General features: G+C 40.9%; 1 protein-coding gene across 3 annotated transcripts in view; it reads left to right on the top strand.

The window, feature by feature from the left end:
* Positions 1–12,277, top strand: part of Pamr1 (peptidase domain containing associated with muscle regeneration 1) — an 86,674-nt gene that overhangs the window by 16,988 nt on the left and 57,409 nt on the right. For 2 of the 3 annotated variants that reach the window (XM_036186095.1, XM_036186094.1), the window contains one exon: positions 10,592–10,768. In XM_036186095.1, the coding sequence (XP_036041988.1) occupies positions 10,592–10,768 (177 nt within the window). Of the gene's footprint in view, positions 1–10,440; positions 10,506–10,591; positions 10,769–12,277 lie in introns of those variants that run through there. The other variant, XM_036186097.1, reaches the window with a different exon arrangement.

The raw sequence follows: 12,277 nt of genomic DNA on the forward strand, positions 1-12,277 counted from the left end.
TCTGTTACTATAAACTTAATGACTCAAATGGCCCACATTGACCACCTCCGACTTTTGGAAGTCAGCTAAAGCTGAAATGAATCTTATAGGCAAAACCAGGATCTAGACCCACTGCTTTCTCCTTTCTAGAAATCCTCTCACTCACCACCTGACACCCTCCTCTATTTTCAAAGACCCTTGCTTCTCCAAACTCTACTCCTATCTACACACCTCTTTTGCTGACTCTCACCCTCCTACTTCCTTGTGGTTACACTGATCACACCTGGACAATCTAGCACCCTTTGCCCATCCCAGGATTCCTTAATAAGTTGCATCTGCAAAATCCCTTCTGCCAGATTCCCCTGAGGTCATTATTCAGGCCTGAGAAGGCTCTATTAATAGAACAGTCTAGCAGGGCAGAGCTGGGCTTGCTCACTGAAGTAGAGACATGCTAGTGAAATTACTTCAGGGAATTAATTCTTGGACAAGATGGAGGCACCCAGGCTGGAAGTGAACCAATCTGCTGCTTGGCAAACAAGATATGGCAGCTACCAAAGTAGAACAAACCTCATTTGGCTTTCCATGTTGAAATACGACGTCTTAGAAATAATTTTTAAAATTTGCAAGTGAGTTTCATCTGTGTGGTGGCCTGCCTCAAGGAGTTACTGGGATCTTGAAATTTTAGGAAACCAGGGAGGGAGATGATGCTCTAGGGTGGAGAGATGGAGAGTGTTAAGACATGAACACACACCTTGCTATTCAGAAAGTGCACATTTGCTGTTCGGAAAGGGCAGAAAACACCCAGTCTGACAAGGCTGGGGCTGTATTAGAGAAAGACAGGCCCATAGTGGAGGTAACCTGGACCAACGGCTCTAGGCACCCCCTCAAGGGGAAGGACATGTCCCTCCCAGCTTTGATACCATTAATGGCGCAAAGCCAACTCTCCTGGCTCAGAGATCCAAGAAGGATCCTGGGAATTTGGCTGGTAAGGGGAAGCCAGCTCTAGAGTTTGATGAGCTTTGATCAACACTTTCTTCCCCTGCACTTCCTGGCACAGCCTTCCTGGCAGCTGGGATTGAGGGAGCTGCAGTTGGGTCATGCAAAGGAGAGAGGAGATAAGCAAGGACAGTTACCCCACCATGTTATCCAAGGAGATTGGCTCGAGCACCCCATGGTTGTGCAAAGTCCTCGTATGCTCAAGTCCCTCACATAACATCCGTCTTCGTGCAGCACCTCAAACATTCTTCTGTGGACTTTAAAGCATCTATAGCTTATGAGACTTACAGTATAACACTGTATAATAGTTGACATATTATTTAGATAATGATTTTACCTTTTCATGAGATTTTCCCCCTTTGTTTTTCATAGGAAAATCGCTTGAAAAGACAAAAGCCTAACCCTGCCAAGTAGCCTGACTGCCACTGGCTACATCAAACCCTAACATTCCAGATCTAAGTTACAGAATTCAAGTTCGTTTATCAAAAAGGAGTGAAAAAAAAATTAAAACGGCACCCTCAACGGAACACAACAAAACCTATTTTTAAAAAGTCTCTACATGTTGAACATAGGGAAATTTGTTTTACAAAATTTGACTAGAAGCTGTTTGAATCTGGGTATGCCAAGCCCACAGATTAGGAGGGTTGACTGTAATAACAGCTCTGTGCGCTGAAAGACAACCAGTAGGATGCAGTGTGTGGTAGAGACAGACACCTTGGTGGGATGTGTGTGGAATGTGCTTCTGATGAGAAGGCCAGAGAGGCTCTCCCTGACCAGGTATGATACAGAGCTGGGACAGAGGCCATGAGAAAAGCATGGAAGAAAGTCCTGTGATGGGCAAGAGCTTGGGGAGGAGGGTTCAGAGAAACTGAGAGAAGATGAGAAACAGTGGCCAAGGACAGACAGCATGGTGAAGGCCAGAGGAAAGGGGAAGGGGAGGAAGAAGCAGGCTCTTTGTAGTTCTGTGGATCACAGTAGAGCTCTTTGTATGGCTGTTGACCATTATTTGTGTTTCGTTTCTTTTTTTCCTTTTATTGAAAATGGATTCTTTTCTCATACAATATATCCTGACTACAGTTTCCCCTCCCTCTACTCCTCCTAGTTCCTTCCACTTCCCCTTGCTTCTGGATCCACTCCCTTTCTGCCTATCATTAGAAAAGAACAGGCTACCAAGAGATAACAACCCAACATAACAAAATAAAATATACGATCAAACAAAAAAAATGCCACATTGAAGTTGGAAAAGGAAACCCAACAGGAGGAAAAGAGTCTCAAGAGCAGGCAAAAGAGTCAGAGGCCCATGTATTCTCACATTCAGGAGTCCCATAAAGATATTAAGCTACACTATACATGAGAGGACCTGGTACAGACCTGTGTGGACACTGTGTTTGCCGCTTCAGTCTCTGTGAGTTCACGTGAGCCTTGCACAGTTAATACAGAGGTTCTTGTTCTCCTGGTGACTTCTGCCCCCTCTGGCTCTTGCACTCTTTCTGCTTCCTCTTTACCTGAGCTCTGAGAGTGTGATTTGATGGAGACATCCTATTTAGAGCTGTGTGTTCTAAGGACTCACTCTGTGTATTGTGTGGCTGTGGGTCTCTGCATCTGTTCCCATCTGCTGCAGGAGGAAGCTTCTTTGACAATGGCTGAATAAGGCACTGATGTATGAGTATAGCAGAATATTATTAGGAGTCAATTTATTGATACTTTTTTTTTTTTTAGAGAGCAGTAATATTTGATTTTACATTAGATTTTTGGGCTATCCCGTGTTTGGTTCTTGGTCACCCAAGTCGTGTCAGGTACGGGTTCAGTCTTGTGGGGGGGCCTCCAGTCCAATCAGACATTGGTTGGCTACTCTCTCATGTTCTGTGTCACCATTGTCTTAGCGTATCTTTCAGGCAGGAAGGATTGTAGGTTAAAGGTTTTGTGGCTGGGTTGGTGTTTATGGTTCTCTTTTGGTAGTGTGCAGAGTACCTTCCCACACCAAGGACGTTAGAATGCAGCAGTGAAGGTTCAATGCATTATGTGAGTGCCATCCTCAGCAATGGGGCCATGCTGTCAGTTTTTGAAGAGAAACCCATTGTCTTAGCAACAGCCTCAGTTATTTGGGGATCTCCACAGGACTACCTTGGCTGACAACTCAACCAAATGCAACCCAGTCAAGGTACTAGAAGCCTCATTTGGTAACAAGAGAGGGCCAGTTGGGACTCCATATCCCCCATTATTAGAAGAGCTCATTGGGATCACCTTCATGTATTTTAGGCAGTTTCCACTGCACTATGTTTCCATGTCATCCTTCAAATGACATTCAATCCTGGCTGACTCTCCCTGAATTCCCTCCCTCAACCCTATCTCCCCTCTCCATCCCCACCTTACCTTCCTATTCTCATCCCCGCTTGCTCCCATTTCACCTTCAATATCTACTCTATTTCCCCCTTATTTAATGGCTAATATCCACACATAAGCTAATATTCATTTATCTTTCTGGGCCTGGGTTACCTTACTCAGGATGATTTTTTTCTAGTTCCATCCATTTGCCTGAAAATTTCATGATGTCATTTTTTTTTTTTTTAAACAACTGAGTGATACTGTGTTGTGTAAATGCACCAAATGTTTTTTATCCATTATTTTGTTGAGGAACATCTAGCTTGTTTTCAGCTTCTGGCAATTGTGAATAGAGCTGCAATGAAAGCATCCTGGTCATAGGATGAAACATCCTTTGGGTATAAACCCAAGAGCTGGGTCTTGAGGTAGATCGATCCCCAACTTTCTGAGGAACTGCCATGTTGATTTCCATAGCAGCTGCACAAGTTTGCACTCCCACTGGCAATGGATGAGTTATTTATCTTATTCCACATCCTTGCCATCATGAGCTGTCAATTGTGTTATTGATCTTAACCATTCTGACAGATGTAAGATGAAATCTCAAAGTAGTTTTGATTTGCATTTCCCTGATGGCTAAGGATGTTGAACATTTCTTTAAGTGTTTCTCAGCTATTTGAGATTTCTCTATTGAGAATTCTCTGTTTATATATGTACTCCATTTTAATTGGATTATTTGATTTTTCGATATCTAGTTTCTTGAGTTCTTTATATATTTTGGATAGCAGTCTTCTATTGGATGTGGAGTTGGTCAAAAATCTCTTCCCATTCTGTAGGCTGTTGCTTTGTCTGAATGATGGTGTCCTTTGCTTTACAGAAGCTCTTCAGTTTCATGAGGTCCCATTTGTTAATTGTCCATCTTAGTGCCTGTGCTATCAGTGTTCTGTTCAGGAAGTAGTCCCCTGTTCCAATGTGCTCAAGGGTATTCCCACTTTCTCTTCTATTAGGTTCAGTGCATCTGGTTTTATTTTGAGGTCTTTGATCCACTTGAACTCAAGTTTGTACAGGGTGATAAATATATATCTATTTGTATTTTTCTACATGCAGATGTCTGGTTTGACCAGCACCATTTGTTGAAGATGCTGTCTGTTTTCCAGTGTGTATTTCTGGCTTCTTTATTAAAAAAAAAAAATCACATGCCTATATGTGTTTGGATTTATGTCTGGGCCTTAAATTTGATTTCATTGATCAATATGTCTGTTTTTATGCCAATACCATGTGGTTTTTATTACTGTAGCTTTGTAGTATAACTTGAAATCAGAGGTGGTGATACCTCCAGCACTTCTATTATTCTTCAGGATTGTTTCAGCTACCCTGGGTTTTTGTTTTTCCATATGAAGTTGAAAACTATCCTTTCAAGTTTTGTAAAAAACGGTGTTGGGATTTTGATGGGGATTGCATTGAATCTGTAGATTGCTTTTGGTAAGATGGCCATTTTTTACTATGTCAATCCTATTGATCCATGAGCACGGGCCATCTTCCAATCTTCTAATATCTTCATTTTCTTTCTTCAAAGACTTGGAGTTTTTAATCATTCAAGTCTTTCACTTGGTTAGAGTTATCCCAAGATATTTTATATTATTTGAGGCTATTGTGAAAGGTGTTGCTTCCCTGATTTCTTTCTCAGTCCATTTGTCATTTATATAAAGGAAGGCTACTGATTTTTTTTAAAAGTTAATCTTGTATCCAGCCACTTTGCTGAAAGCATTTATTAGTTGTAGGAGTTTCCTGGTGAAAAATTTTAAGGTCATTTATGCATCCTATTCTATGAAAATAAAGATACTTTGGCTTCTTCCTTTCCGATTTGTATACCCTTGATCTCCTTCAGTTGTCTTATTGCTCTAGCTGTAGAACTACTATATTGAATAGATATGGAGAGAATGGACAACCTTCTCTTGTTTCTGATTTTAGTGGAAATGCTTTCAGTTTCTCTCCATTTAATTTGATGTTGGCTATAGGCTTGCTGTAAATTGCCTTTATTATGTTTAGGCATATTCTTTGTATCCCTAAACTCTCTATGACTTTTATCATGAAGGAGTGTTGGATTTTGTCAAAGGCTCTTTCTGCATCTAATGAGATGATCATGTTGTTTTTCTTTCTGTTTGTTTATATGGTGGATTAACATTTACTGATTTTCATATATTGAACCATCCCTGCATCTCTGGGATGAAGCCTTCTTGTCATGGGGATGATCTTTTTGAAGTGTTTTTGGATTTAGTTTGCAGGTATTTTATTGAATATTTTTGTATATATGCTCATAAGGGAAATTGATCTGTAATTCTCTTTCTTTGTTGGGTCTTTATGTGGTTTGGATACCAAGTAACTGTGGCCTCATAAAGTGATTTTGTCAATGTTCCTTCAGTTTCAATTTTGTGGAATAATTTGAGGAGTATCGGTGTTAACTCTTTTTTGAAAGTCTGGTAGAATTCTGCACTAAAACCATCTGGCCCTGGGTTGTTTTTCTTTCTTTCTTTCTTTCTTTCTTTCTTTCTTTCTTTCTTTCTCTCTCTCTCTCTCTCTCTCTCTCTCTCTCTCTCTCTCTCTCTCTCTTTCCCTTCCTTCCTTTCTCTCTCTCTCTCTCTCTCTCTCTCTCTCTCTCTCTTTCTTTCCCTCCCTCCCTCCCTCCCTCCCTTCCTTCCTTCCTTTCTTTCCTGGTTGGGAGATTTTTAATGGCTGCTTCTATTTCACTAGGGTTATAGGTCTATGTAAATTGCTTATCTGATCTTGATTTAACTTTGATAAATGATATCCATCAAGAAAATTGTCCATTTCTTTCAGATTTTCCAATTTTGTGGAGTACAGGTTTTTTTAAGTATGTCCTTATGATTCTCTGGATTTCCTCAGTGTTTGTTGCTATGTTCCTTATTTTGTTTTCAAATTTTGTTAATTTGGATAGTCTCTTTCTGTCTTTTAGTTAGTTTGGATAAGGGTTTGTCTATCTTGTTGATTTCTCAAAGAACTAATTCTTTGTATCATTTGATTCTGTTTTGTTCTCTTTGTTCCCATTTTACTTGTTTTAGTCCTCGGTTTGATTGTTTTTTGCAGTCTACTCTTCTTGAGTGTGGTTACATCTGTTTGTTCTAGAAATTTCAGGTGTGCTATTAAGTTGCTAGGGAGATCTCTGTCTCTCCGTCTCTCTGTCTCTGTTTCTCTCTCTCTCTCTCTCTCTCTCTCTCTCTCTCTCTCTCTTTTAATGTAGGTACTTAGTGCCATGAACTTTCCTCTTAGCACTGCTTTGAATGTGTTTCAATTGGAAAAATATTTTTACATCTAGGTAATTTTCATCTTTGTGCATTGATAAAAAGGTGGCCAGTTTTCAAGTTTCTGAGCAAAAGAGGCTAGGGCTCAGTGAGTCTAAGAGTGATACTCATTCACTGAAACTTGCTGTGAGTGCATTTCTCTTTTTGTGGCTTAGAGTAAAATTGATGGTTTAACGTCTTTGTTATGAAGGAAGAACTATAAATTAGATGGAAATTCTCAAAAGTGTGCATCTATTTCATGTGAGTAATGCCACAAAATCATGGGAGTAATTCACATTGCTATTTCAATGTCATTTTTGTAAATTAAAAAAATTTTATGTTCTGAAAAGTATTTTTCCCTTAATGTTACTTGGGTTAGATTACTGAGACTGAGGAAATTATTACATATCCCTGTATAATATTTACTGTTTTAAGCCTCTGTCTCTTGTTCTTTTGTAATAAACTAATTTTATGAGAGGTGTAATTTATTGTATAAAGAAAATAAGGGCATTCCTTGTACAGAGAATCAAATTAGTCGACAAATTATCCGATTATTACAGCTTCAAAACAGATATTGGGAAAAAGAAACATAATCAGTGTACTTACCTTAGAAGGTGGAAAGATCTAGGATGTAAATATGTTGCAAAGAATTTGTTTTATAAATCTCAAGAAGATGTGATTAAAGGTCTTTCTTTTTTGAGTTTTTTTCCTCCTGATCACAGACATCGTAGCAGATGGCCAATCATGGTTTAAAAGTCTAATTGTTGATAAATGATTAAGGCACAGAAAAATATTAATATCCATTGTTTACCACCATATTATTCTAAATGCAAGTTACCAACTTCTTGCTTGAAGAAGTTTTTGATGAAAGAATAGCAATAGCCATCATTTGTAAATTTTCTTGTTATAAAGAAAGCAGGTATATTCTGTATATAAAAATTGTGTAAATAATAGTAATTTTATACAAAAGACCTTCCCAATGACATATTGCTATACCCGTAGATGAGTGCACTCTTCATCTCCCATCAGAGAAGCTTGTCTTGCAGTGGATGGTTAACACAGAGACCCACAACTGGACAATGTAGAGAGAATGAGAAACTTTGGAGTGCTCAGCCCTGAATGGGGTGTCTTTATCATGCCCCTCCTCTCAGTGCTCAGGGATCATGTGCAAGAAGGGTCAGAAAGACTATAAGAACCAGAGGGGTTGGATGCTTTTAAGAAAATAGCATTTCCCAGACACAACAGGGCAGGTGCACAGGAGTTTACAGAGACTGTGACATCATGCACAAGACCTGTGCAAGTGTAAGCCAGACATAATCCCAGTAGGAAGAAAGGGACATAGGTACAAAGTGCCACCCCTGTGGTGGTATTGTGTTCCCCAAAATATTGTGCACCCTAATAAACTTTTCTGGGGTCAGAGAACAGAACAGCCACAATATTAAACATAGAGGATAGGCAGTGGTAGCACACGCCTTTAATCCTAGAATTCCAGAGGCAGAGATCTTCCTGGATCTCTGTGTGTTCAAGGATACCACTAAGCATGGTGACTCACACCTTTAATCTCAGAAAGTGAGCCTTTAATCCCAGGGAGTGATGGCAGAAAGCAGAAAGGTATATAAGTTGTGAAGACCAGAAACTAGAAGCATTTGTCTCATTAAGGATCCAGGCTTTCGAGAAGCAGTTCAGATGAGATTCATTTGGATGAGGACTCAGAGGCTTCCAGTCTGAGGAAACAGGATCAGCTGAGGAACTGGCGAGGCAAGGTTAGCTGTGGCTTGTTCTGCTTCTCTGATCTTCCAGCATTCACCCCAATACCCAGCTCCAAGTTTGTTTTTTATTAATAAGTACCTTTAAGATTCCTGCTACACACCCCAGCCAAGAAGCTACTTGCAATTGATAACTGCTAGGAAAGTGAAAGTCAGTTTTCTCCAATGGAGTGACACTGGGTATACCAACCACACTCCAGGACAAGCGCCGTGCTCAGGAGTAATTGGCCAACACGGATTGGACTCCATGGCTTTTAGTGGCTCTTTTCTTTTCTTTTTTTAAGAAGATAAAGAACATGAAGCTGGGTGGTAGAGAGGGGAGGATCTGGGACTAGATGATGTAGAACATGATAAAAACATACAGTATGAAATTATTAAGGAATAAAACCTAATAATAAAAAATAGAAGTTCATTGATGAATCCGGAATCATGTGCTTTGCCCTTGCACATCACCCTGTGTTCACTTTCTCTTTCAATCTGGATTTCAGAAGTTGGGCTAAGAGCATGGAGGCACAGCTGAGCAGAGCATAGAGCTCCCAAAACAAAGCCTCATGTCAGTCTATTGCCAAGGCGAGGGTCATTGCGGAACCATCAATGTTAGTGCAAAAGGATGAAAGAAAGCCAATCTTTCATAACACTAGACTTACTCAATTTAATGAAGTGTCCCATAAATAAACAAGCAATTCTTTTGCATGTTTCTAGAATGTTCTTTTAGCCTGAGCCTGAGAGTAGATGGTGAATTTTTTCTTTATGGTTCTATTTGGTAAATTAATAGTGACCAATCTTGTTTTGAAATTTCCAAACCTGGGGGAGAAAAATAGAGAGCTAAACTATGAGGTTCAAAGGTCTCAAAGTCATCACAGATGCTAGGCATGATGCATGCTAGGGATCCCTGCAGAGAGTTTCTAGGGAAGGCTTCATGGGATCTTGCCCAGCAGATACACTTTCTTCCTTAAATACTCGACCCACTTCTGCTTTTATCATCTTATGCATTTGGAAATGGAGAGTGGGAAAAAGGAAAACAAGAAGACTAAATACAAGCCAGCAGGTCTGTGTTTTAGCCCGAGCTTCTCTTTGCAGCTGCCAGCTGATCCCTGTTATAGATTTTGCCAGATGGTTTTATTTTTTTCAAAAATAAGGTATATTTTTGGATATATAAAAGGAAATGAAGAAATTGAAAGGAAAAATATCCCACCCACAAGCAAATACTTCTTCTCCCAGAAAGAATGCATGCTTGTACTAAGTTGGGTTACTGACTTCACCCTTGACATTCTCCCAAACATTCTAATGAAGGTACTTGTTGTCTTCTCTGTTGCTTTTATATTTGAAGATACTATGACTATGGCATGCTGCAACACTGAAGAACCAAGTCTGGAAACAATGGCATAGTCTCCACTTGGCCACCGGCCTTGCAGTTGAATGTCCCCATCTAGAGAATGGTCTCTGGGCTTTTCTGATGGGCCCCACTGCCAGGCTCCCCTCTGTAACCCTGCATTTGAGTGGTCTCTCTTGGTGTTGTGCAGTGAGCAACACGTGCAGCTCTAGACAGTGGCTAGACATATCTCAAGAAAAATAGATATGAGGACTGAGGAGGGACTGCAGTTTGGTGATGAATGCTTTGGTTTCAATCTTCAACACAGCTGAAACAGCAAATTCAGAACCTAAGGGATTTGCATTGATTATAAAGACATTCTACTCCTTGTCTATTTGTATTTGCTGAAGCATGCTTTTACAATTTATTTGTTTATTTATTTGAGAAAAGGTCTCCTGTAGTTCAGGCTGGCCTAGAACTAACTATGTAGACCGAGGATGGCCCAGAATTCATAACCCTCCTGATTCTACATCCTAAACACTGGTGATTACAGGTATGCACCACCACACCCCCTTTTTTGTGGTGCTGGGGATCAAAACCATGGCTTCATGAATACTAGATAGGCAAGTACTCTACCAAGTGAGTTACATCAACAGCACTTGAAGCATGATTCTTTAAAGACTAAAAATAAGGTGAAAAAAGAACAAATTTCATCTGTATACCAATTAATGGCTTTGAATACCCCTTGGGATAGGTCACCTCACTTTGGAGACACTGGCCTAAGAAGAGGTTACATCAGTGCCTCTCATTCAGACAAGATGACACTCTGGTAGGGTAAGGTTGCTTCCTCATGGTAATATGTCTGTGAGTCTTCCCATGTCTGCTAGGCCCTGTCCTCACCTGCTTGTTTCCCAATGCAGAATACACCGTCATTAATGAAGCCTGCCCTGGAGCTGAGTGGAACATCATGTGTAGAGAGTGCTGTGAATATGATCAAATTGAGTGTGTCTGCCCAGGAAAGAAGGAAGTGGTGGGTTACACCATCCCGTGTTGCAGGAATGAGGACAATGAGTGTGACTCCTGCTTGATTCACCCAGGTGAGTGTGCAATGGGACACCACAAGTTGTCATTACATTATCAGAGTGAATGTCTAGATTGCAGCAGACAGACAGCCATCCAGTGCTGTGGTGCTGTGGGAGCCCACAGAGGCTATCTAGTGAGACCTTACTCGGGGTCAGAGAATCTGAGCTTGCTTTACCTGGCAGTGCTGCATAATGGGATGATTTTGTCATGGGCATCATTGCCAGGTGTTTGGAAGGGTCTACACTTGGCTGTAGGGTGTGTTTTGATCTTATAAGGGGAAGATCTTTTGCTTATTATAAAAAGCCCTTTTGAGTAAAGCTGGGTATTGACCCAGGACCCTCCTGAAGCTGTGCTGTGTTTCTGTCTTTCTCCTTGTCTCCATCTATATTTCTACCTAATATTTCCCCATTCTTCTCTCCTCCACCCAAGAACCCTTTGAAAGGTGGGAGCAGGTCAGAGCTGGACTCCCACATGGCGCCACGGTTATTAAGAGTAACACAATGCAGCTAAGTCTGACTGCAGGAAAAAGAATCAGAAGAATTAGTATTCTTTTCAGTGATCAAGTTGGAAATCTGAGAGTTTGTCCACACATTTGTTCACTTAGCAAGCAGAATGAGAAACTCTTAGGCAGGTACAGAGAGGACAATGTGATGGTTCTGTTGTTATTTTTTTCAACTTAAAATTTTAATTTATTTATTTGTGTGTATGTATGTGTGCATGCACATTCTCACAGAGGTCAGAAGAGGGTGTCATATCCACTGAAGCCAGAGTTTCAGGCAGTTTTGGCATCGGTGCCAGAACTGAACTCAGCAAGAGCAGTATACATTTTTAACCACTAAGCCATCTCTCCAGCCATTTTGTTTAAAGACACATGCCCAACATTGTCAGAGCTTATAGCCTGGTGGGGAAGGTGGGGAACAGGGAGCTGCGATTGGTTCTATGTGAGTACTGTGGTAGAAATGCCCAGGGTACCATGGTAACAGGGATGAGAATGGGGTGAGGCAGAGGCAAGATCAATGAAGACTTGTTTAGAAGGCGATGTGATGTGTATTCTGCACAGTAGACTCAAGAGGAGCTGGGGGAGTGGCTCAGCTGTTGACGGAATGTGCAAAGAACCTATGTCAAGAGGAAGCATGAGGCTTTGAGAATCCCAGAAAGCTTCCTCTGGCAATACAAGCAAGTGTGTGCTGTGTGAAGTGAGCAAAGGGAGACAAACAAGGAGATATTAAGGGAGAACAATTTGAAAGAAAGAGCAGGAGCCAAATTAGGAAGGGCTGTTCCCAAAGCCCCGCTATGAGATTCAGGCTATTGGAGATCTTTTTGGGAAAGGTTAAAAGCAATTTCTCTTTAGCTATAGATGGAGAAAGAACCTGGAGGAGGGCAGGATGAGGGGCAAGAGGGAATTAATGGGGGCTGCAATGAAGGTCAGAGGCTGGTGGATAGAGTTAGGGAGAGGGCTGAGAATCATCACGGAGTGGAATTGGCCATAGTTTGGAATTGGGCGGGAAGAGCAGAAATCAAGG

Source organism: Onychomys torridus, chromosome 4 (genome assembly GCF_903995425.1).
Source record: "Onychomys torridus chromosome 4, mOncTor1.1, whole genome shotgun sequence".
NCBI lineage: Eukaryota > Metazoa > Chordata > Mammalia > Rodentia > Cricetidae > Onychomys > Onychomys torridus.